Source organism: Rhinopithecus roxellana, chromosome 8, assembly GCF_007565055.1.
Source record: "Rhinopithecus roxellana isolate Shanxi Qingling chromosome 8, ASM756505v1, whole genome shotgun sequence".
NCBI lineage: Eukaryota > Metazoa > Chordata > Mammalia > Primates > Cercopithecidae > Rhinopithecus > Rhinopithecus roxellana.
The window spans coordinates 76,838,501-76,862,748 of record NC_044556.1 but is presented as its reverse complement, the minus strand read 5'-3'; the positions used below and the strand labels follow the sequence as shown (position 1 = coordinate 76,862,748).

The window sequence follows — 24,248 nt, the reverse complement described above, 5'->3', positions numbered from 1 at the left end:
GTCCTATTTGATTCCCAGAACCAAGGTAGCAAGGACTGGCCAGCATTTTATTGATGTGTGTCATTGCTGGTGGCAGAACCAGGATGCAGCTCCCCTGACGTTTCAGCTAATGTCTTTTCCACCAGCAAGGCTCTCTCTTCAATTGGAATCAGAATTTGGGGGGGAAGCTACCCCATGATAAAAGTCCCCTGGAGTCCAGAAAGTCTACCTTGGCTCTATCTTGGCCTATAGCCTCTTCCAGCCTTGGAGGAGGATTCAGCATCCCAGATGAGGACAAAAGTGGACGGTGTGACCATGGGGGGACCCACCATCACCAGAATTGAGTCAAAGAGTATATCAATGTCATTGTCATCAAAATCCAACAACTCTTCTAGACCCTGTTGCTTACAATATCCTTTGTGTTTCTCTGTAACACCATTTTCAGGATTACAGAATCATGGAAGGTTGGAGCTTAGAGATCATCTCAACTGTTATACAGGTGAGGAGACTGAGTCCTGGAAATGTATGGTGACTCACCCAAGGTCACACAGATACTGAAGGCAGAACTGAGATTCAAACCTGGGCTCCTAACTGGATCACAGCATCCATACGATTCATGGTGGAAGCTCTGAAGAGCCTGGAGGGTGTCCAGAGCCACAACGACGTCACCTTTTTTCAAAGGAGGTCCCCTGTTTGTAGCCCCTGAGGAAGGAGCAGGCTGGACTCCCTGGGGGGCAGGTTAGGGAAAGGAGGGAGGGCAAGGAGTCCCCACTGCCCTTGAGGCTTATTCCTGCTGTTAATTTTATGATGACCATTTTCATCTGCTTCCCTCCCTCTTTCCTTCCACCCACACTCACAGTGGACCAGATCACAGAGAATAGACAACACTTTCCCCTGTCATCCACGCTGTCATAGGGGGTGGCATGGGGAGAGGAGGAACTGGCATTTGCAGAGATCCTGCTAGGTACCAGGTACTGTACTGAATCCTGCATCTTCATGAGACCACCTCCCCTCAACAGACAGCTGAGCACAACAGGGTAAGCCCTACATACCCATTCACTTTTCTTCATGAAACAATTTTCTCTCTATCAAAAAAAAAAAAAAAAAAATCCAGGATCCAAATAGAGTCCTCTTCACAGTTTTTCACTTCTTCCCTCTCCTGGTTAGGCTGAGATGTGCCAGTTAGGTTAGAATGGAGACAGGTAGCCAGAGCACAAGGCCAACCTCTGGGTTCCTGCCCCCCGTGGATCCCTAGATGGCACCATCCTAGGCCTGCCTAGATCTGGGACACCATGTGTGTGTGGACACCCTGTGAATATGGCAGGAACAGGGAGACAGGCAGTTTGATTCTCCCCGACTGCCAGCATCTGAGATTGGGAGCTCATGAGGCAGCCTTCACTCTTGGGGCAGCTATGACACCAGGATAGGGGGCCCACTCTGGCCTTTTCACCCCGCTTCAGACAGGGCTCCTCTAACTCCAACCCTCACCCTCCCAGCTCTCATGACCAGTGCCTGAGGTTGGCAGAGAACCTCCACTAGTCCTGGGGGCAATGCCAGACCCCAGCGAGTCTTTCCTAAAAGATGATGGTCTCCTCGGTGGCTTCCCCATCCACCGGCTCCAAGTCCCTTGGTGACTCTTCAGGTCTGGGCCTCCCGCTGAGGGTTAGGCTGAGGCTAAGGCTGAGGGTGGCCGGGCAGCTGGAGTGGGTCAGCAGCGTGGTGTGGCGGCTCGAGAGGCTGCCATCAGAGAGCCGCCGGCACATCCTGGGCTGGCGACCCCCACAGCAGGCAAGGTGACGCAGGGGCCGCGGTAGCAGGTGGCTGTTGAAGCCCAAGTAGATCCAGGGGTTGCAGCAGCTGTTGAGGCTTCCCAGAAGCATGGAGATGGTGAAAGCCACATTGGTGGAATCTACCAAGAGAGAAGCATGAGAAGCCTCAGAATGGCAGCTCGAAGGGACCCGGGAGAGCGTCCAGGCCCCACAGATGAGGAACCGATGAGGAAACTGAGTCCTAGAGAAGAGAAGGGAGTCACTCAGGATCCTATAATTAGAGAGACACACAGCTGAGACTTGAACCTGGGACTCCTGGCTCCAGAGTCTTACCATGCTGATTTTGTTTGTTCGTTTTTGTTGTGTAACTGCAGGATGAGGGTAGGAGCTGAGGTTTGCTTCAAGTTTAATTGAGAAGAAGGAATGTTGTCAGGGATAGGATCAGGCCAGATAGGAGAAACCAACTTTTTTACAAAACTTAAACCTTGAGTCCCCTAATGGATGTAGATCTAGAATGAGACAACTTCTGTAAAACAGGCAGGGAAAATAACCAAGCTCAGGCCTCATCCATCTCCATCCCCACTTACATCATAGATCGTGGATTCACATGGCCTCCTGGACTCTGTCCCCTTCCATTCCTCAGGGGCAGGCCCACTCATTCTATATTCAGTCATTGAGTGTGTGGGCATCAACTCTGCCTGGCCCAATGCTGGGGATCTGATGGGGCAGTCAATGGAGCATGACTGCCCTATAGACACCTATGTCATCATTGCCGCCTGCAGCTGAGGGGGCAGCTTCTACGTACTGGGCCTCCAAGCATCCCTCTCCAGACTGGAACTTGTTCTGTGTTCTTAGATTGTGCCTAGGAAATGCACCTTTCTGTAGGGAAAAACTAATTTCTCTCTTGGGCAGTCAAAATGTGAGGATGTCAAGGCTATAAAATTCCTTCCAGACAAAATGTTCTTTCTAAAGACTAAATGAAACCCTCATGGCAACAGAAAAGCTGCTGGGATGAGCTTTGGCCTCCTGCTAGATTTGTCATGGTTATAGCCATGGCATAGGCAGCATACTGAGTCACCTTACTCTTCAGTGGAGGTTGTAGAATCAGTGAAAGCAGTTTCAGAATTGGAAGGAACCTTAGAAGTAAGCTTTCTAGTTTTTATAGCACAGTTAATAACAGTTGCAACTCGAAGTCTTTCAGCTCCAAGGTAGAGATCCTATACTCCACCAGAGCTTCAACCAGCAAAATAAAAGGCGAAGCTCAAGTGCCTACTCTGCAAGGCACTGTGAAAGCTTCAGATACACTGGCTCCTTGTGCACATGTCCCAGGGGCATGCTCATGGGTGTGGCAACTCATGGCTCAAGAGAAGGGAAGACATAGGCCGAGAACATTTGATAAAGGGCATGAGTCATACAGGTGGGAAGCTGAAGGTATCTGGGCCTGGATGGACTGGTTCAGGGAACAGAAGTGAAGGTAGAGTGGGAAGCACCTGGAAGTGGAGGAGGGATGATATGGTTTGGATGTCGGCCAGGTGCAGTGGTTCATGCCTGTAATCCCAACACTTTGGGAGGTCGAGGTGGGTGGATCACCTGAGGTCAGGAGCTCAAGACCAGCCTGACCAACATGGTGAATTCCCGTCTCTACTAAAAATACAGAAAATTAGCCAGGCGTGGTGATGCGGACCTGTAGCCCTAGCTATTTGGGAGGCTGAGGCGGGAGAATTGCTTGAACCTGGGAGGCAGATTGCAGTGAGCTGAGATCATGCCATTGCACTCCAGCCTGGGTGACAAGAGCAAGACTCCATCTCAAGAAAGAGAGAGAGAGAGAGAGAGAGAGAGAGTTTGGATGTTTGTGCCCTCCAAATCTCATACTGAAATGTAACGCCCGGTGTTGGACACGGGTTGATTGTTTGAAAGAATCTGGGACCTCTCTCTTCTCTCTCTTGTCCTCTCTTGCCGTGTGATACGCTGGCTTCCCCCTTCACCTTCTGCCATGATTGGAAGCTTCCTGAGGCCCTTGCTAGAAGCAGATGCTGGCACTATGCTTCTTTTTTATTTTCTTTTTGAGATAGGGTCTCGCTCTGACCCTCAGGCTGGAGTGCAGTGTGTGATTATGGCTCCTGTGCTCAAGCAATCCTTCTACCTCAGCCTCCTCAGTAGATTGGACCACAGGGGTGAACATTGTGCCACCACGCCTGGCTAATTTTTTTATATTGAGTAGAGATGAGGTTTCACTGTTTCTCAGGCTGGTTTTGAACTCCTGGAATCAGTTGATCCCCCTGCCTCAGCCTTGCACAGTGCTGGGATTACAGGCATGAGCCACCACACCCAGCCTGGCACCATGCTACTTGTACAGCCTGCAGAACCATAAGCCAAAATAAACCTCTTTTCTTTATAAATTTCTCAGTTTCAGGTATTCCTTCATAGCAGTGCAAATGGACTAATACAAGGGACAAGCCTCAAAAAACAAACTCAGTCTTCCTTCCGTTTTGCCTGAGTTCCGGCCTGCTCCCCAGTTAATGTGTAACTACAAATTGCGGAAGATTTGGGAAGTGGCTTTGGCTGAGGGGACAGTATTCATCCTGTCTGCTCCATCAGTGTGCCTTTAGTGTCCAAGATTAAGCCAGGGACAAAGGAGGTCCACAGTTTCCTTCATTTAGGAGTGCCTGTTTGGTTTGGCTCACCTGAGCCAGGCCTTGGTAGGGGCTAGAGATATGCCACAGAGGCAGTGCTGCAGAGGAGGTGCCAGAGGCAGTGGCAGTTGCGCTTCCCAGCCCTTGAGGGTAGATACATCACACCCAGTCCTGGCCTCCGTTGCCTCTTGCCAGAAACTCAGCTGATGGTCGGGGACAGGGGCAGGGACAAGCAAACAGGCAGGCTCTGACCAAAGACTTGGGGCCAGGGGGCCTGGAGGCCAGCATACGGTGGAGGGGAACTTTGTGTACTGGAAAGCAAGTTTAAAGTAATGAATTTCTGCCCCAAGGGCTTTCATTTTCCTGGGAGCACATTGTCTGTAAGATAACCCTTTGGGGCAACCCACTGTCCCATGCATTCCTTGCCCAGAGAAGTCCTTGGTAAGTGGTAAATCACTGTACTCAAGCGAGGGCTGAGGTGTTGAGGGACAGGTTGATGATGATGGTGGACACCACGGGCAAGCAGGAAAGTCTGCACTGGCTAAGTGGCAGGAGCACCATCTTCTCCTCAATAAACAGGCAGATGACATCTCACCCCGGTGCCACTGGCTAAACCACAATGTTGGGAGTAAAGCCATGACCTGGATAAAGCTTGGCCCATAAAGACCTCAATTCAAGCCCGAGCTCTGTCTCTCACTAGCAGTGGCATTTTGGACCAGTTATTTTACCTCTATGAGTCTCAAGTGACTCAAATGTAAAATACAGAAGGCCACTCCTCAGTAGCATGAGGGCTGAATGTGCCTGTACCTAGGAAACCCTCCTTCCTTCTATTCTGTGCTTGGCTTGAGCAGGGAGGTCCCCACAGTTGGTTAGAATTAATATGCTCATTGCTTAAAGGATAATCTGCAAATAGTCTCTTGCCTAGACAATGTCAAAAGGGTTAGATTAAGAAGGGATATTGTATTAAGAGGAAGTTTGGTATTACTTTTGCACTTCTCTTGCATGGTTGTGTTAAATTCATGAATGGCTCTCCTCTATTTCATCTCTCCTCTATTTCTCCTCTCCTCTATTTCCCCTCTCTTCTATTTCATCTCTCCTCTATTTCATCTCTCAGAAAAATGATGAGAGCCAGGCCTCCCATGTGCCAGCTGGAGCACAGTTCTCTTAGAGGTTCCCATTTTGCTTTTCACACAGAAGAAAGGTCTCTCTCCTTTTATAACCACTTTTAAAATCAGAGTTATTAATGAGGTTGAGGAAAAAGACAAGGAGACAGAAGACTTGGGCTTTATTCTTCACTTTGTCACTCCCTAGCTGTGAGGCCTGGGGCAAGTCATGGTTCTGAGGCAGGAAAACAGCAGAGGGAATTAGAGGTTGGATAAAAAGCAGAATGAGTAGGAGCAGAAGCAGGATAAAGAGGAGGGTGAGCAAGAGGCAAGATAAAAAGCAGAAGTTGAACCAAAACAAAAGTTATATGAAGTCAATCAAGAGCCCCTTGGTTGGCTAGATCCAGACCAACCCAGTAAGGGGCAGCTCCTCAGAGATGGGCATGTGTGTTAGAGAGAAAAAGTATCCCTAAAATGACCCCATATGAGAATCAGCTCATTAAAGCTCATGCATAGGTACAGCATAGAATGCATGCACTTAAAATTGAGATGAAGGCCACGTGCAAGTGCACAAGGGCCAAAGTAACTAAGCAACCCACCTATCAAAAGGCAGATGCTGGCTAAAGATTAGGCAGCTCAGGAAGAGAAAAAAAAGAACACATAAAAAGGTGCAAAGTACACCAAACTGATGCCGATCTCATTTCACAGAGGTCAGCCCGCTCTCCCCTCTCCGAGAGTGTTACTGTGCTTAATAAACTTTTGCTACTTTGCTATTTGTGTGTGTCACATCCAATTCTTTGTTTGTGGCACCAAGAACCCGGGACTTCACCACATCAGCTGGTAACATTTCTTCTCTGAGCCTCTGTTTCCTTATTAGTAACATGAAGAGGTTGAACTGGAAATTTCAGGGTTTTCATGTGCCAAGTCTAATTAACTGGAAGTGTCTGTTGAGAAGGAGCTCAAAGGCATGTCCAGGTGCAGGAGGGAAGAGGCTCAGAGAGCAAGTTCATGGGCCACAAATTGTTATCATTCTATGATTTTATTTTATTTTAATTTATTTATTTATTTATTTTTGAGACGGAGTCTCGCTCTGTCACCCGGGCTGGAGTGCAGTGGCCGGATCTCAGCTCACTGCAAGCTCCACCTCCCGGGTTTACGCCATTCTCCTGCCTCAGCCTCCCAAGGAGCTGGGACTACCGGCACCCACCACCTCACCCGGCTAGTTTTTTTTGTATTTTTTTTAGTAGAGACGGGGTTTCACCATGTTAGCCAGGATGGTCTCGATCTTCTGACCTCGTGATCCGCCTGTCTCGGCCTCCCAAAGTGCTGGGATTACAGGCTTGAGCCACCGCGCCCGGCCCATTCTATGATTTTAAAGCCCACCCAGCAAATTGGTAGTTGGTGGCCAAATGTGCTAATGGCCATATTTCACTAGTACCACACGGCATTTTAAAATTGTTAGTTACCAAAATTTTTAAAGCTGGAAATTTCACATAAAAGATACTGACATGGCATTGGTAGGCTGGATGAGTATTGACATGGCATTGGTAGGGTAGCCATAACTGCCCCTTTTCACTTGGAGGAGGCACCATCTTACTTCATTGCCCCACTAGTTTGTCACCTGCCTGGCCCTGGGAGGCATTGTAACCCTGACCTAATCCCCCATCCTCTCTTCCTGTCTCTCCCACCTCACTGCCCCCACACAGACCCCACTTGCCTTCATTAGGGGCATTCTCGTCCCACACGGACCACATCTGGACACTGAAGAAGGGAGCCCAGCAAGCGATGTAGGCCAGCACGATGACAAAGGTCATCTTCACGGTTCGGATCTTGGCCCGTGAGATGGTGTTGATGCTGCTGACCCGAGATGGCAGCCCCTGAGTGGTGGCAGCTGAGGCGGAAGGTGAGGGCCTGTCCCAAGTCCTCCAGCCCCCTCCTCCCACTCGCCAGGCCTGTGTCTTGACTTTTAAGTTTTTACAGATCTCATGGCAGATGAGGCTGTAGCAGGCCGTGAGCATGGTCACCGGCAGGACGAAGATAGCCAGGGTGGTCCAGGTGAGGTAGGCCCGTAGCCCCCAAGGGAAGCGGAAGTCTGCCCAGCAGTCCAGCACCCCTGAGCCCTGGATTACCTCCCGCAGGGAAAAAATGAAGACTTGAGGAAGGCTGAGGATGGCGGCCAGCAGCCAGGGAGCAGCGATGAGCAGGTAGGTGGACTGGCCGGGCTGCTGGAGGCTGCGCAGGGGGTGACAGACAGCCAGGTAGCGGTCCAGCGTCATGGCCAGCAGCATGTAGGTGGAGGCGAACATGCTGAGCACCTGCAGGTACTTGACGGCCCTGCACAGGAGGTCGGGGCCCTGGAAACGGTAGGTGATGTCCCACAGCAGCTGGGGCAGCACCTGGAAGAGTGCCACGGCCAGGTCTGTCAGGGCTAGGTGCAGCACGAACAGGTGCATGCGGGAGCGCTTGCGGCCCAGCTGGCCCAGGGTCAGCAGCACAGCCAGGTTGCCCCCAGTGGACAGCACCAGGACAGTGGCCAGGACTCCGATCTCCACCTTGGCCAGCTCCTCATCCCGGCCCAACCAGGGTGTTGTGGCATTGGGGGCAGAGAGGGTGCCCCAGGGAGTGGGGGTGGCATCCCACAGAGGCCCGGAATCCATGAGCAAGGTATGCTGGGAGGGGAGGATGGAGGGAGGATGTGGATGCACGTGGAGAGATTTGATGGATACAATGGAGTGGCAAAGGAAAGGCTGAAGGCAGAGAGAAAGGAGAAGCGTGAGAATGACAGGGAGAAGGCTTGCAAGTAGGTGGAAATCATTCAGAGGACAGGGATAGAGAGGAGGAGGGAGGATGAAATATGGAAGAAGACAATGTGACTGCGATCGATCGCTGATCCCAGTGAGGAGAACGGACCCAGGAGAGAGAGAAGGAGGGATCAGGAAGACGGGGAATCAGGACGGGAAGAATGGGGGAGGCTGTGCAGAGTGAGGCTTCTGGAAGGGAAAGAAGGCTGGGGAGGGGCTACCACTCTCCAATCCACCTCAAATTCACTTTCTCCAAACTTTTCTGGAAGCCAAGAGCGGAAGCCCTTCAGCCTGCTTGGAGGCGCGGTCCGGGGCTGTCGGTGTCGCGCTCAGGGCTGGAAGCCCCAGCCAAGTCCACTGGCTGTTTCTGGTGAGCAGCGGCGGGAGCGCAGCGGAGCGGCCAGGTGGGGTTTTATGGGCTCCCAGGCAGAGCCCAGCGGCCTGCGGCTCGCCAGTTGGCTCCAGCAGAGGAGGGCGGAGTGAGGCTCGCAGGCAACCACCCGGCGGGGGGACTGAGAGGCCGGCTGCTGGAGGGAGGGGGGCCAGAGTGGGTAGCGGACCAGGGACAGGGAGCGAGTCAAGCAGGCGACGCAAGCCAGCACCCAGCAGCCGGCAGGATCCACCGACCCGCAGGCAGGCAGGCAGATAAGCTCCTCCGTGCACTCACCCTGGAACTCTCGGGCCGTCTCTCCACAGGTGGAGTCATCCCTGCGGGTTGGTGAGAGGCGGTCACTCCTCCCACCCCCGGGGGCACTTCGGCTGGCGGCTCTGTTGGCGCGCCCCCTGCCAGCCGGCTAGCCGGTGCAGGATCCACAATCTTCAAGGGTGGCCAGGTTGGCGAGGCGGCATCCCTGATTGCCAGTCACCTGGGAGTGACGTCTGATCGCAGACCCTGTTGAGGGACTGAGAGGCATAGGGAGAGGAATAAAAAGTGAGGATATTTGTGGAGGTGGGGGGTGGAAGGAGTTTGACCGACGGGGACAGCGGGAGAAATTCCTGGTGTTTGCGTCCCTAAGAGACTTCTGGCTTATGTGCTTTTCCTGCGTTAGGTGCTTCCAAGATCCTAAACGCAGTTAACCACTCTGCGAGGTAGAAAAGAGGCCCAGAGAAGTTCAAGAACTTGCTCTAAGAAGATTACTGAACGAGTAAGCAGCAGAGGCCGGTCTAGAACCAGCCCCGTGTGCCATTCTGATAGCGCAGCAGCAGCACTTAGCACCTAACCGGCTTGGCTAAATTCTGTGTGAGAGGCACTGGTGTTGAGGGTAAGAATAAAAACAAAACCCCATCCAGTCCAGAGGCAGCTTACAGCTCAATAGAGAAGGTATTGTGTGGTGTTGGCTGTTGAATTCACATTATCTCCAGTATGCCTGATGGACCGTTAGGACTCTCCCTGGAGCAAATTAGAGGTTAGGAGTGACAATAGCATGGTCCCAGACTCTCAGAAAGCGCAGAGTCTGTGACCATAGGTAGGTCCTTTTGTCCCGCCTCTTTTTTTTTGTTTGTTTTTGAGACAGAGTCTTGCTCTGTGGCCAGGTTGGAGTGTAATGGCATGATCTCAACCCACTGCAACCTCCACCTCTCAGGCTCAAGAGATTCTCCCTCCTCAGCCTCCCAAGTAGCTGGGATCACAAACAATCAAACTACGCCCAGGTAATTTCGTATTTTTAGTAGAGACGGGGTTTCACCATTTTGGCCAGGCTGGTCTCGAACTCCTGACCTCAGGTGATCCACCCGCCTCTGCCTCCCAAAGTGCTGGGATTACAGGCGTGAGCCACCGCGTCTGGCCTTTGTCCTGCCTTTTAACCAGACTCCCCTTTATAATGTCACCAGACAGCCAATTAGCATTACTTCTTGAAGGTTCTATCTCTGCAACAGCCTACAAATTCAGGGCCTTCATTCCATCCCATGGCCACTTACCATTTAGCTGCCTAAAGTATAGTAGCATCCTCCTTTTGTGCTTTGGAGCCCAAGCTTCCACCTTCCAAAGGATTTCGCTCTTTGTAGGTGATTTTTCAGTCTCTCTACCAGATCATTCCCACCTATTTGCAAACAAGCTCTAGTAACATTCATTAAAAAGAAAAAAAAAATTATAACTCTCCTCAGCCACTATACTCCCACTTCCAGCTGTTACAATCCCTACCATTTCACAGCAGAACTTCTCAAAACCGCTGTCTATGTTTGTCCCCATTCTCTTACTCCCAATAAATGATACATTGTACTATTCTGGAAATTGCTTTTAAAATTCTACATTATGGTCGGGCGTGGTGGCTCACGCCTGTAATCCCAGCACTTTGGGATGCTGAGGTGGGTGGATCACCTGAGGTAAGGAGTTTGAGACCAGCCTGGTCAAAATGGTGAAACCCCCATCTCTACTAAAAATACAAAAATTAGCTGGGCATGGTGGCGGGCACCTGTAATCCCAGCTGAGGCTAAGGCAGGAGAATCACTTGCAGTAAGCTGAGATCAGGCCATTACACTCCAGCCTGGATGACAAGAACGAAACTCGGTCTCCAACAATAAATAAATAAATAAATTCTACATTATTTTTGACATCTGTCTATGCTGATACATAGAGTAGATCTAGTTCATTCATTTTTAACTGCTACAGGGAATGTTCTCATATGCCTGTTTGTGTTCATATGTCAGAATTTCTCCCAGGTGTATATCTAGAAGTATATGCTGAGTATAAGTATTGTTGTATCATATACTTTATAAGTTTTCAACTAAATAGGACCATATCCTGAATTTTATCTCTAAATTAGTTGTACTAAATGAGTTGTCCAACCAGCTGCATTTCAGTTTCCCAACATCTTCACATTAAGACTTTTTAATTTTTATCAACCTGATAGGTGTAAAATAGCATCTCATTTTGCTTTTTTATTTCTCTGATTGCTAAGTATTTTGAGTATCTTTCCTTGTATTTATTTGTTGTTTGGATTTTCTCTTCTGTAAATCATTCATATCTTCTGCTCAACTTTTTATTAGGTTGTTTTCCCTATCAAATTGTAGGACCTCTATATATTCTAATATGTTGAAAATGTTTTCTCTAATCTGTCACTATCTTTTTGCTTTGGATGGGGTCATTTGTTCACACAGAAAATTTAATTTATGATGCAATCAATTCCTCCTTTTATTATTTTGGCTTTTTGTGTCTTGTGTTCTGTACCTTGAGAATGGAAATATTTCCCCTGTATTTTCTTCTAACAAATTTAACTTTTGTTTTTCACATTTAGAGCTTTAATCCATCTGGAATTTATTTTTGTGTTATGTGTGGAGTAAGACTCTAACTTCATTTTTTCCCCAGCAGGGCAAACCAATTACTCCATTTATTGAATTGTCCATCATTTTTCAACTATCATCTGTATAATATATTATTTCAAATTTCCTATGAGGCTATTTCTGGAATCTCTGGCCTATTCTATTAATTTATTTTTCTATCCCTGTCCCAATATTTCACTATCTTATGTACGACAGCTTTCTAATGAGCCTTAATACTTGGTAAAAACAAGCCTCCCTTTGTTCTTATTTTTTAAACGTTTCTCACAATTTTGAAATGGTGAAATTTGTTATCAGTTTATTGACTTCCAAAAAAGTTCCGTTGTTGAGCTTTTGGTTTGAGGCATTGACTTTAGAGATTAATTTGGGAGATAATTAATATATTTATGATTTCATTCAGGTCTATTCTTATGTCCCTCAATAATGTTTTATAATTTTCTTCAAAAATGTCTTCCCATCTTTTGATAGATTTATTTCTGTGTATCTTACAGTTTCTATTGCCATTGTGTATATAATATTGTTATACCACATTTTCTAGTTACTACTGATTATTGCCAGTATATGGGAACAGTGTTGATTTTTGTGCCTTGCTCTTATATCCAGCAGTTTTCCTGCAGCTTGTAAATAATTTTGGATTATCTATACACACAGTATTGTCTGCAAACAACAATAATTTTTTTCTCCAATTCTATTTAGCTCATCTTTTTCTTGTCTTATTGCGAAGGTTAAGACTCCAGTACAATGTCAAAGAGCAGGCGTCACTGATGTTTCTACATTTAATGAGAATGCACCTAAAGTTTCACCATTACATGTTATGTTTATGGTAGGTCCTCTTCACTTTTTAATTTTTAAAAGATACTTAGTTTTACATACACATATTATAAAGAGTCAAATGATTCTACAGTAGTTGTTATGAGAAAAAGTAATTCCCCCACACTACTAATATTTTTCAGTTTCCTATTTTTCATTTTCTTCCATTTTTTAATTTTTTACTAAAGAAAACTGTAACCATATACAAAAGCAGAGAGAATACCATGAGGAAACGCCATACTTTCATCATCCAGCTTTAACAATTACCAACAGATAGCCAATCTGTTTCATCTAAATCTTTATCCATTTCCTTCCATCCTTAGATTATTCTGAAGCAAATGTCAGGCATCATATCATTTTATCTGTATTTCATATATGTATTTCTAAAGGATAAGCACTCTTAAATATAACTTCAACACCTTACCATCTCTGTATTAGTCAGCGTTCTCCAGAGGAATAGAACCAATAGCGGTTTATTTGTTTAAATCCAGATTCAAATAAGGTTCATGCATTGGCATTGGTTAATGTGCCTCTTAGGTTTGTGATTTGCAGATTACACTTCCATCCTTTTGTATGCTTTGTTCCTTGCAGTGTTGTTGTTGAAGAAACCAGATTGTTTTGTAGAATTTCCCATGATGTTTTCAAAATGCTGATGCCTGATCAGATTCTGGTTAGATTTGTTTAGTTTAGTTTTTTAGCAAGACTGTTTCATAGGTGTTATTGGGTGCATCCATCAGGGATACGTAATGTGTGATTGTCTCTCTTTTTGTGATGTTATCTGCCATTGTTAATTATGGCACAGATCCAATAATTCATCTCTTTGCAAAGTGATCATGTTCTATTATTCCTTCATTGTTTATTAATTTAAATAATTCTGTAAAGAGATTCTTCTCTCATCAACTATTTGGTTATCCTTAGGCATAGTTTGTACAGAAAAGACAGAATAAATGCTTCTTTTTCCATTATTAATAGTTTTCAAGATAATAAATTTGTTTTCTGGAATTCTTCAAATCGGAATTTTTTTTTTTTTTTTTTTTTTGAGATGGAGTCTCGCTCTGTCACCCAGGCTGGAGTGCAGTGGTGCGATCTTAGCTCACTGCAACCACCGCCCCTCCAGGTTTAAGCAATTCTCTGCCTCAGACTTCGGAGTAGCTGGGATTACAGGTGTGTGCCACCATGCCTGACTAATTTTTTTTGTATTTTTAGTAGAGACGGGGTTTCACCATCTTGGCCAGGCTGGTCTTGAACTCCTGACCTCATGATCCACCCGCCTAGGCCTCCCAAAGTGCTGGGATTACAGGTGTGAGCCACTACGCCTGGCCAAACCATAGAATTAAACACATTTTATACGTTTGAGTCACTTATAGTTATTACTTTGATGCTCAAATTGTCCCGCCTTTGGCAAATGAAGCTGATTTATGTTGGTACCTTAGTCCTTTTGTGTTGTTGTTTATCGATGAATATTTACTTTAAAAATTTAATGTATATATCTTTTTTTTTTTCTTTTTTGAGACAGTCTTGCTCTGTTCCCCAGGCTGGAGTACACTGGCACGATCTTGGCTCACTGCAACCTCCACCTCCCGGGTTTAAGCAATTCTCCTGCCTCAGCCTCCTGAGTACCTGAAATTACAGGCGCCCACCACCATGCCTCCGCTAATTTTTGTATTTTTGGTAGAGATGGGGTTTCACCGTATTGGCCAGGCTGGTCTCGAACTCCTGATCTCAAGTTGTCTTCCTGCCTCAGCCCCCCAGAGTGCTGGGATTACAGGTGTGAGCCGCCACGCCCAGCCCTAATGTGTATACCTTTTTGATTGAGAAACAATTCAATATACTATTAAAGTCACTCTTTTAAAATGTACAGTTCAATGGTTTTTAGTATGTTCAAAAAGTTGTGCAACTATCACCCCATCTAATTGCAGGATAATTGCCTTACCTGAAGAAGAAACCACATGCCCATTAGCAGTCACTACCCATTCCCCCCGCCCCGCCACTCCCAGCTCCTAACAACCACCAATCTACTTTCTGTCTCTACAGATTTTCCTGTTCTGGGCGTTTCATGCAAATGGAATCATACAATATGTGACCTTTTGTGACTGGCTTCTTTCACTTAGCACAGTGTTTTCAAGGTTCATCCATATTATAACATGTAGCAGTACTTCTTTTCTATGGATAAATAATATTCCCTTGTATGGATACACCACATTTTATCTTTTATCAGTCAATAGACATTTGGATTGTTTCCACCTTGGACAGATTACAAATAATGCTGCTAATGAACATTCATGTATGAGTTTTCATGTGGACATACATTGTTAATTTTGGGGGTATATACCTAGGAATGGAATTGCTGGGTTATGTGGTAACTCTGTTCACATTTTTGAGGAACTGCCAAACTTTTTCAAAATTGGCTGTACCATTTTATCCTGAGTCCTTTTTATAAGTCTTAGTATTCTTTGACAGCTCTATTGCTTTCTGGCGTGGCAAACATGTAAGTGGTATACTGTATATTTTTTGTAATTCTTTTTTTCACTTAACATATCCTGCAGATCACTTCATGGGAGAATTCAGAGATGTTTCTCTTTCCTTTTTGCAGTTTTTTAATACTTCAGTGTATGGAAATACCATACTTTATTTATCCAGTCACCTTTGATAAGCATTCTGATTGTATCCGTTCTTGCTGTTACAAATAGTGCTATAATAAATTGCCTCTTTCTATAGATAGATAAATAGATCTATGTATAAAGATAAACATGTATCTATATATGTGTGTGTGTGTGTGCGTATCGTTTCATATTTCACTAGTGCAATCTTTGTGATAGGCTCCTAGAAGTGAGATTACTGGGTTAAGGGTATATGCACAAACAATTCTGCTATATATTGCCAAATTTTCCTCTGTAGGGATTGAACCAATTTGCATTCTGACTAGGAATGCATGAGTGTCTGTTTTCCCAGTCTTGCCAACAGTATATTCTTAAATTTTGGATTTTTGCCAATCTGATAGGTCAAAAATAATATCTCAGTTTAGCTTTGATTTGAATGTCTTTTAAGTGAGGTTGAATATCTTTTCATAATATTAAGGGTCATTTCCATTTCTTTTTCTAATAATTATTGATATATCTAGCTGATTCTTCTTTGATTGTTGACCTTTTTAATTATCCTTGTTGAGAAACTTTATATACCATGGAAATTAACCTTTGTCTGACATTTAAGTTGCAAATATTTTTTCCGATTTTGTCACTGATCTTTTTACTTGACTTGTGGTATTTCTTGATGTAGGTCACCATTTTAAATTCAATTTAGTAGATTTATTTGCTATTAACCTTGATTTTTTAAATAACAACTACATACTGCCACTTCTTGATTTTTTTAGTTTTAAGAATTTTCTATTCACTTTCCCTTTGGTGGATGAGCAGATAGTACCCTTCCAGCAAAGACTCAACACTCACATTGCACATTTTCAGTACCCCACCCTCCCAATATAGTAATGGGAATAGTGATTTGTGCATCCTCATCTGAAACTGATGTCATAGGAACCAAAAGTTGGATCTTAAGGGGAAAATAAAGAGTTTGTGAAGCTCCCTCCCAAAATTAAAGTTAAAAATAAAAAATAAGGCACAATTTATCCTCAGATAATGTAATCAAATCGTTTAAAAAAGGATTTGCTTCCCTGGATTTGAATGTTGGTTTCTACATTATCAAGTAGTGGACGTAAGAGGCGGAGAAATCTAAACCCAAATTGTTAGGTGTCACTTCCATTGAAGAAGAAAGAAGTTCTGTTTTCATATGTTCAACTTGAACACCATGTTTTCAGGAACAGATCTATCATGAAAAATAAAATTTCTTTCTCAGAATACATATTTATCAATGTCTCTTCAATTAACAATCTCCCATTTTAGCCAAAGGGTGAATTCAAAATTCTTCCAGCATTATTATTTGCCAAAGAGGAGTGGGGACATGTGTCCCTCTTCTACCACACCATGATCTGGACAGAAGAAAGTGAATAAGGACATTTTTATCCCTGAAGCCTTTGGGAGCTTGGCCTGCAGAAGCCTCTTCTTGGTTAGGACTCAAAACCCTCTCAGAACATTGTGACCTGCATTGTGCCAGTATTGCACAGAGATCTTCCTGGGCAACCCTTGATTCACCATTCCATAAATGTCCGGGTGGAGGAAGTGGTCTGGGGAATATGGACCTTTACGAAGATTTATGCACCTTTTATAGCTAGGAGCAGCCCTTGCTTGATGTTGCCACCATCTTCTGTTAAGTTGGTTTAACACTGAGTTTGATGGACAGTAAACAGGTAAAAGGAATTGTGTGAATGACAGGAGGGTTAGCCTGGCCGGTTTTGATTTCAGGGACTCCCAGAAAGTCTCCATTTTGCTCTTCTAATCACAAGATAACTTGTACAGTCACAAAATGTTGCAGTTGAAAGAGACTTATCTTTTGGTTCTGGCCAAGAGGCTGAGGACTATGGAAAGGATCTCAAAGATTATCAAGTCTCATTCTCTCATTTTCCAGAAGAAACTCCAAACTGAAAGCCAAAGAGACAAGTGGTGTTCTTTTTTTTTTTTTTTTTTTTTTTTTTTTTTTTTTTTTTTTTTTTTTTGAGACGGAGTTTCACTCTTGTCTCCCAGATTGGAGTGCAATGGTGCAGTCTCGGCTCACCACAACTTCTGCCTCTCAGGTTCAAGCGATTCTTCTGCCTCAGTCTCCCAAGTAGCTGGGATTACAGGCATGTGCCATCAGACCCAGCTAGTTTTGATATTTTTAGTAGAGATGGGTTTTCTCCATGTTGGTCAGGCTGGTCTTGAACTCCTTACCTCAGGTGATCCACCTGCCTCGGCCTCCCAAAGTGCTGGGATTACAGGCTTGAGACACCATGCCCAGCCTACAAATGGCATTCTTAACATTGCACAGAGATGGTCCAACCTGGAGCAGGGGAGGGCTGGGACCCAAGTCTACCCAGGAGCTCTTTTTTCCCCTTCTGTGCATCGCTCCCTGAGGGCAGCAGTTCCCCACCCTGGCTGCACATTCAGATCTCCAGGGCAAACTGTAAAATGCCTAAGCCTCACCCACAGAGAATCTGATTCACTGCCTTAAGGCAAACGATTCAGCCCTGGAGCCAATAAAGCCAACTAAGCTTGTACGATGGACTTGGCACATCACAGAAGCTCAATAAACTTTTATTGAATGTTAATTCAGAATGTAACCGGCATGAATGAGTAAATGATTATCCTTCCCAGCTAATATTGCCTTATTGTTTTTCAACTGGATTGTAGAATTTCTAAAATTCACAAAAGTAGAGAGGCCAGTATAATACTTTGTATAGTATATGATCTGCATTTTTACAGGGGCTTTTTAGAGAGTAGATCAGAGAAATGACTCTAATGGTGGTAAGAAGTTCAGTCGCCCCACTGGATCAGGGGCATGTGTGTGCACAGTGGTTCTGGGAGGCTCTCAAGCCTGTGAGGGGATCTAGTGCCTAGGCATCCTGGCAGCCAGAAACACAGAGGGATTCTATAAAGGGCTTTCCCTCTCTAGTGTCTAGGCATCCTGGCATCTAGAGAGGGGTAGCCCTTTATAGAATAGGAACTCTCTCCCCTGGAAGCCCCTCCGCAGACCTCAGCTCCAAGAGCGGGGAGAGGCAGAGTTAGTGTGACGTAGTTTCATTGGCAATGGGGCTGGAGTCTCCAGGGGTACATACTTAGCTCTCTGACACGGCTTCTTAGAAGAGGAGGCGATCTTGCTTTGCTCAAATAACACCACCCTTGACTGCTTTGGGAGAACAGTTGAAACTTTCAACTAGTTATTGTCATTTCATGAAAAAGTTTTAGTTTTTCTTTTAAGCTCATTGTAGCTATCAGACTCCAATAAGCTTCCTTAATGACATGAGGGCAGTGACTCACAGTGGATAGATGCAAAGCATAGCTTTCTAGTTTCTGGGAAAGCTGTCCCCCAGCCAACTTGTGGGCTTGACTGTTTGAGGCTAGGAGCCCTGTGGAGAGAGGGGTCCAGGGTGCAGGAGCAGGGAGGTGTACAGCTGCTGAACCCAAGAGGTGGGAGGCTGGGAATGGCTGCTGAGTCCAGCTTCCTCCTGCTCTTGTATTCAGTGCCAGAGCTTCCTTGATCCTCTAGAGAAGTAGAGTCTTAAGCAAGACTCATCTTAAGCTGGCCCAAGTACACATCTGCTTCCTCTCCTTCAGCTACAACAGGAGGAGGGAGGTTTGGCTTCAGTGTCTTCCTAAGCCTGCTTTCAGAGATCTGTGCTTCTTTTTTCCTTCTACTTCCTGCCCCACACCCACCCCCACCACACACACTCCTGCCATGTTCCCAATATTCTCATGTGCATTCCCCCACAGCAAGTGTTACTGCTCGGGTTGGGTTGGTGGATGGGTAAATGGCAGCCTGTATTAGGGACATCCTTCTTCATTTATCTTCCCATCAACACTTACCAATTCTGTGCCCACTGATGGTGGCAGAGGGCAGGGGAGTTCATTAATCCATGTGGCCAGTGTGCACAGGTAGGCAGCATGAAGACCGAGTCGTCTATTAGGCACCTCTGTATCCCCAGCTCTCTCCATAATTCCTGGCACATAATGGGTTCTCAATAGCCCTTTATAGGAAGGGGGGATGAATGGCAGATATGGGGGAAAAAACACTGGACCTGAAATGGGGAAACCTGAGTTCTCCTCTCGGTACTGCCAATGACTCAGTATACCCTTGATAATGTCACTTCATCACTCTGGCCTCAGTTTTCTCTTATGTAAAACAAGGTAGTTAGATTGGTTGATCACTAAGGTCCTTGCAGTACCTCTTTTAGGGTCCTATGATGGTACAATTCCACAATATCCTGACCCATGCTGAGCTGTTAGGGCTGCGTGCTGAGGAATAGATGCTGAGCTGTTATTCTTCTCAGGTGATACCAGTGTTTAAAACAGGCCTTCTGAAAAATAGCACCCAACCCAAGGAGGGACTCGAATTCTGAAAATTCAGAGCTAAAGGGGGAAGTCGTGGGCCAGATTTGTGGGCACAGATTCCGAGTCAGAGTCCCACTCAACAACCAGGATAGGCAACTGCCCTGACAGAGGATGTCTGAATGTCGTACAGCAGGCCGGGCTTCAGGGTGGTGTCAACGAAGGTGAGCAATCTCATTCAGAGACATAATGTCCCTCTCTGAGATGCCTCCCATACTGGTCCATGCCATGTTCCCTTCCTGTGATCTGGCTTAAATTCACATCTGGTCTTTAACATATTTCTACCTTCAGAATCTGGTATCCTGATCCCCTCAATGAAAAAAAAAAAAAATCATTGTATAGCCAAAAACATATTTTTAAAGGACGTGTCTAAAATGGAATTGCTGGTACATTTCTATAGTGAACTTTTTTTTTTTTTTTTTTTTTTTTTTTTTTTTTGAGACGGAGTCTTGCTCTGTCGCCCGGGCTGGAGTGCAGTGGCCGGATCTCAGCTCACTGCAAGCTCCGCCTCCCGGGTTTACGCCATTCTCCTGCCTCAGCCTCCCCAGTAGCTGGGACTACAGGCGCCAGCCACCTCGCCCGGCTAGCTTTTTGTATTTTTCAGTAGAGACGGGGTTTCACCGTGTTAGCCAGGATGGTCTCAAACTCCTGACCTCATGATCCGTCCGTCTCGGCCTCCCAAAGTGCTGGGATTACAGGCTTGAGCCACCGCGCCCGGCCTATAGTGAACTTTTGATGAAATAAAGATATTCCTGGCCGGGCGCGGTGGCTCACGCCTGTAATCCCAGCACTTTGGGTGGCCGAGGGGGGCGGATCACGAGGTCTAGAGATCGAGACCATCCTGGCTAACACGGTGAAACCCCGTCTCTACTAAAAATACCAAAAATTAGCCGGGCATGGTGTCAGGCACCTGTAGTCCCAGCTACTCGGGAGACTGAGGCAGGAGAATGGCGTGAACCCGGGAGGCGGAGCTTGCAGCGAGTGGAGATCGCACCACTACACTTCAGCCTGGGCAACAGAGCGAGACTCCATCTCAAAAAAAAAAAAAAAAAAATTCCTGACAAAATATTGCATAGGAGGGCAGATTTAAGTGAACCAGTACGTTGGAAAGAAGCATAGACTAGATTTTGTTTGCTTTTTAGTATCTACCTGGTGCCAGCTCTATCAAGGCATGATTCCAAATTCTTGCTACAAACCTGGAAAATAAACCCTGTATTATTTTCCTTTTTCCCCCCCACAATGGTGAGTAAATTGAGATGATTCAGAGAGGTTGAGTGACTTACCCAAGGCTCTTACAGTCAGGAAGTGGGGTATTACAATTCCAAGTCTTTTCCAGATAAGACTCCAAAATTCAGTCTTTCTTGCTGCTCCTGGGTACTTAGAGAAGGTGACATACAGCTGCAGCATCTCCATTATCTCCTTAATAGAACCAATAATACTAATAACAGCTACTATTTACATAACCCTTCAGAATTGAAAAATTGCTTCGATCTTACATTATCTCATTTAATTTTCAACATAGTCCTTCCTAGTGGATATTTCAGTCCTAATTTTAAGAAAGACATTGAGGTTCAGAGGAGCTAATTACTATACCAAGATCACACAGCACTTAAAGACTGATATAAGGGACAAGAACAAAAATCCTTTGGGGTTCTCCTAGGGAGTATAAGGGGATTCTGAGTGTAAAAATCTTGAGAATCACCGTTCCAAGCCAAGCCTTCTTCTCAGCTTTGCATTTCTGCCTGTTTTTTTTTTTATCAGTCACACAGACTTGAAATGCGGGAATCGTAGACTCATAGACCTGGAAACATGGAAAGGCTCACAAAAATGATCTAGCCTGGCTGGGCACAGTGGCTTATGCCTGTAATCCCAGGTCTTTGGGAAGCTGAGGTGGGAGGATCGCTTGAACTCAGGAGTTCGAGACCAGCATAGACAACACAGTGAAACCCATTTCTACCAAAAAAAATTAGCTGGAGATAGTGGTGCACACTTTACAGTCCAACTCCTTGGGAGGCTGAGGCCAGAGAATCACTTGAGCCCTGGGGATTGCTTGAGCCTGGGAGATTGAGGCTGCAGTTAGCCTTGGCCATGCCACTGCACTCCAACCTAGGTGACAGAGAAAGCCCCTTGTTTCAAAAAAAAAAAAAAAAAAGTAATCTAGCCCATCAGTTTTCAAAATGGAACCCAAGAGTTCCCCAAAGGTGCTCCAGGGGCTCCCTTGGGGGCACAGGCCAAGTGGGTGAAGTTCCTAGAAAAATTGCTCTTCATAAAACTAACACTAGGATTTCTCAGAAAAGAATTGCCTTTGCTTAGGAAAAGACCTAATAAGCTCCAGGGAGATAGAGGTAAGGCCCTGGTGGTAAGGTCTGGAAGGCAGAAAGGAAGAGATGGTTAAACCAGTAACATGAAGAATTGACAGGATTTGGAAAGTGAGCAGGAGAATCGCTTGAACCCAGGAGGTGGAGGTTGGAGTAAGCCAAGATCGCACCACTGTACTCCAGCCTGGGGGACAGAGTGAGACTCTGTCTCAAAAAAAAAAAAAAAAAAAAAAAAAAAGGCAATGCTGAAAGCTCATATGCATACTGAAATTTTATAAGCTTCTCTCTAGATATTCCAGTTGCAATATTCTGGATAAATTTACTAAAGCTGCCCTTTTCTATTTTTTTTTTTTTTTTTTTAATTTCACTGCTTTGCTGGGCCCTAAATATGGACCTAGTCTTCCTATGGAGTAGTCAGGACTATCTAGGGAGGCAGAGTAGGTGAAATAAGTCAGGGGATACTTTGGGAGGGGCTGTTGGTGGTGAGCTTTAAACCAGATTTCACATGGGGTGTTGAACATGGAATGAGAGTAAGAAGGGGGAAGACACTGACAGCAGATGAAGCTGACAGGGGCAGAGGGCCTGCAGCTTCTGGGTAAAGTTGAACTCAGCCCAGACTGTTCTAGAATCTAGACAAGTGAGCTGCACAAAAAAAATGTGAATATCCCTCCAGAGCCAGGGCAGGTTGCTTCTGCTCCAGCGTTCCTCTGCTGTTAGCATCGGGTGTGCAGGGCTCTGAGTCCTCAGAGAATGCATCCCTTGACTTAGAAGAAAGGGCCAGAAAATGTCACTGGCCGACATAAAGCCAAAGGATCACCTGGAAATGGCTGCACATGGCAGTCTCCAGATACTGACCTGACGAGATGCTGTGGCTGAGTGAAGCCAGTGAGACTGAATTGGAGCTTCAAACACACATCACTCTGTGAAAGGCCCTCAGAATTTCTATGATTAAAAAACAATAAAAATCTGTCTATCTTTTTCCATTTTATTTTTTGAAATCAGCATTTCCTACAACATTTAATCATGGGGTCCTTTTATATGTAAGGCAGAAGTTGCATACTGAATCTGGCCTGGATATGTTTTGCTTTCTTTAATGAAGTTTTTTTTTTTGGCTTGTTTTCTGTTTTTTTGTTTTTTGAGACGGTGTCTCGCTCTGTCACCCGGGCTGGAGTACAGTGTGTGATCTTGGCTTGCTGCAACCTCCGCTTCCCAGGTACAAGTGATTCTCCTGCCTCAGCCTCCTCAGTAGCTGGGACTATTGGCACGAACCATCATGCCTGGCTAATTTTTGTATTTTTAGTAGAGATGGGGTTTTGCCACATTGACCAGGCTGGTCTCAAACTCCTGACTTCAGGCGATCCACCCACTTCAACCTCCCAAAGTGCTGGGATTACAGGTGTAAGCCACCGTGCCCAGCATCATGAAGCATTTTTAAAATTAGTTTGAGTTGACTGCCAACACTTAAAAATCAAGTGATTTCACCTAAAAATCCAGTTTACCAACTTCTCTTAAAAAATATATCAGACCTGGTAACTTCAGGGCCTCGTTCTCACCTGGCCACAGTCTGCTGGAATTGAGCAGTAGTCATCTTGCAAAGGAGCATGCCCGCCCCAGTTTACCAGAGTCCTCAGAACTCACCACTGCCCACTCACCCCACTGAGCATTCATTGCCATTATCTTCATGTCTGTATTATTTTTTTCTCGTAGTAAAGAGCATGAAAGTCTGGGCGCAGTGGCTCATGCCTATAATCCCAGCACTTTGGGAGGCTGAGGCAGGAAGATCACTTGAGGTCAGGAGTTCAAGACAAGCCTGGCCAACATGGTGAAACTCCAACTCTACTAAAAAATACAAAAATTAGCCAAGCATGATGGCACGTGCCTATAGTCCCAGCTACTCAGGAGGCTGAGGCAGAAGAACCCGGGAGGCCTCCCAGGTTCAAGCGATTATCCTGCTTCAGCCTCCTGAGTAGCTGGGACTACAGGGCATATGCCACCACGCCTGGCTAATTGTTTGTATTTTTAGTAGAGACGGGGTTTCACCGTGTTAGCCAGGATGGTCTTGATCTCCTGACCTTGATCCACCTGCCTCGGCCTCCTAAAGTGCTGGGACTACAGGTGTGAGCCACAGCACCCGGCCAGCATGCATGTTTCTTATAAGGTTAGGTTATCACAGGTCTATAATCCCCAGGACCATTAATAAAACTGAGCTCCTGGTATTATATCGGTTGGAGCGAGCCGAGATCATGCCACTGCACTCCAGCCTGGGTGACAGAGTAAGTGAGACTCTATCTCAATATAAATAAATAAATAAGTAAATAAGTAAATAAATAAATTAATAAATAAATAAATAAATAAAGAAGAAAAGAAAAAGAGCACAAAGGATCATATTTATATTCAAGTTGCTATTGAGATGGTTTTATTCAGCTTGTTTCCTTTACGCTACATACCTGGACCCCATTGCATTTATGTTTATGAGCCCTGTTACAACACCTGCCAACATCACACAGAACCAGAAAAAGGGAAGAGTTGCCAAACTGTCTCCTCTGCCCCCACCCTCACCTCTATACATCTGTATACAAATACCA

At 45.5% G+C, this 24,248-nt stretch overlaps 1 protein-coding gene across 1 annotated transcript; it reads right to left on the bottom strand.

Moving 5' to 3' along the window:
* Positions 1–1,058: 1,058 nt before the first annotated feature.
* Positions 1,059–8,302, bottom strand: AVPR1B (arginine vasopressin receptor 1B). The gene is made up of 2 exons (XM_010362490.2): positions 7,202–8,302; positions 1,059–1,888 (listed from the first exon to the last, which is right to left on the bottom strand). The coding sequence occupies exons 1-2, from the start codon at positions 8,139–8,141 to the stop codon at positions 1,554–1,556; spliced, it is 1,275 nt and encodes a 424-aa protein (XP_010360792.2). The 5' UTR covers positions 8,142–8,302; the 3' UTR covers positions 1,059–1,553.
* Positions 8,303–24,248: the final 15,946 nt, after the last annotated feature.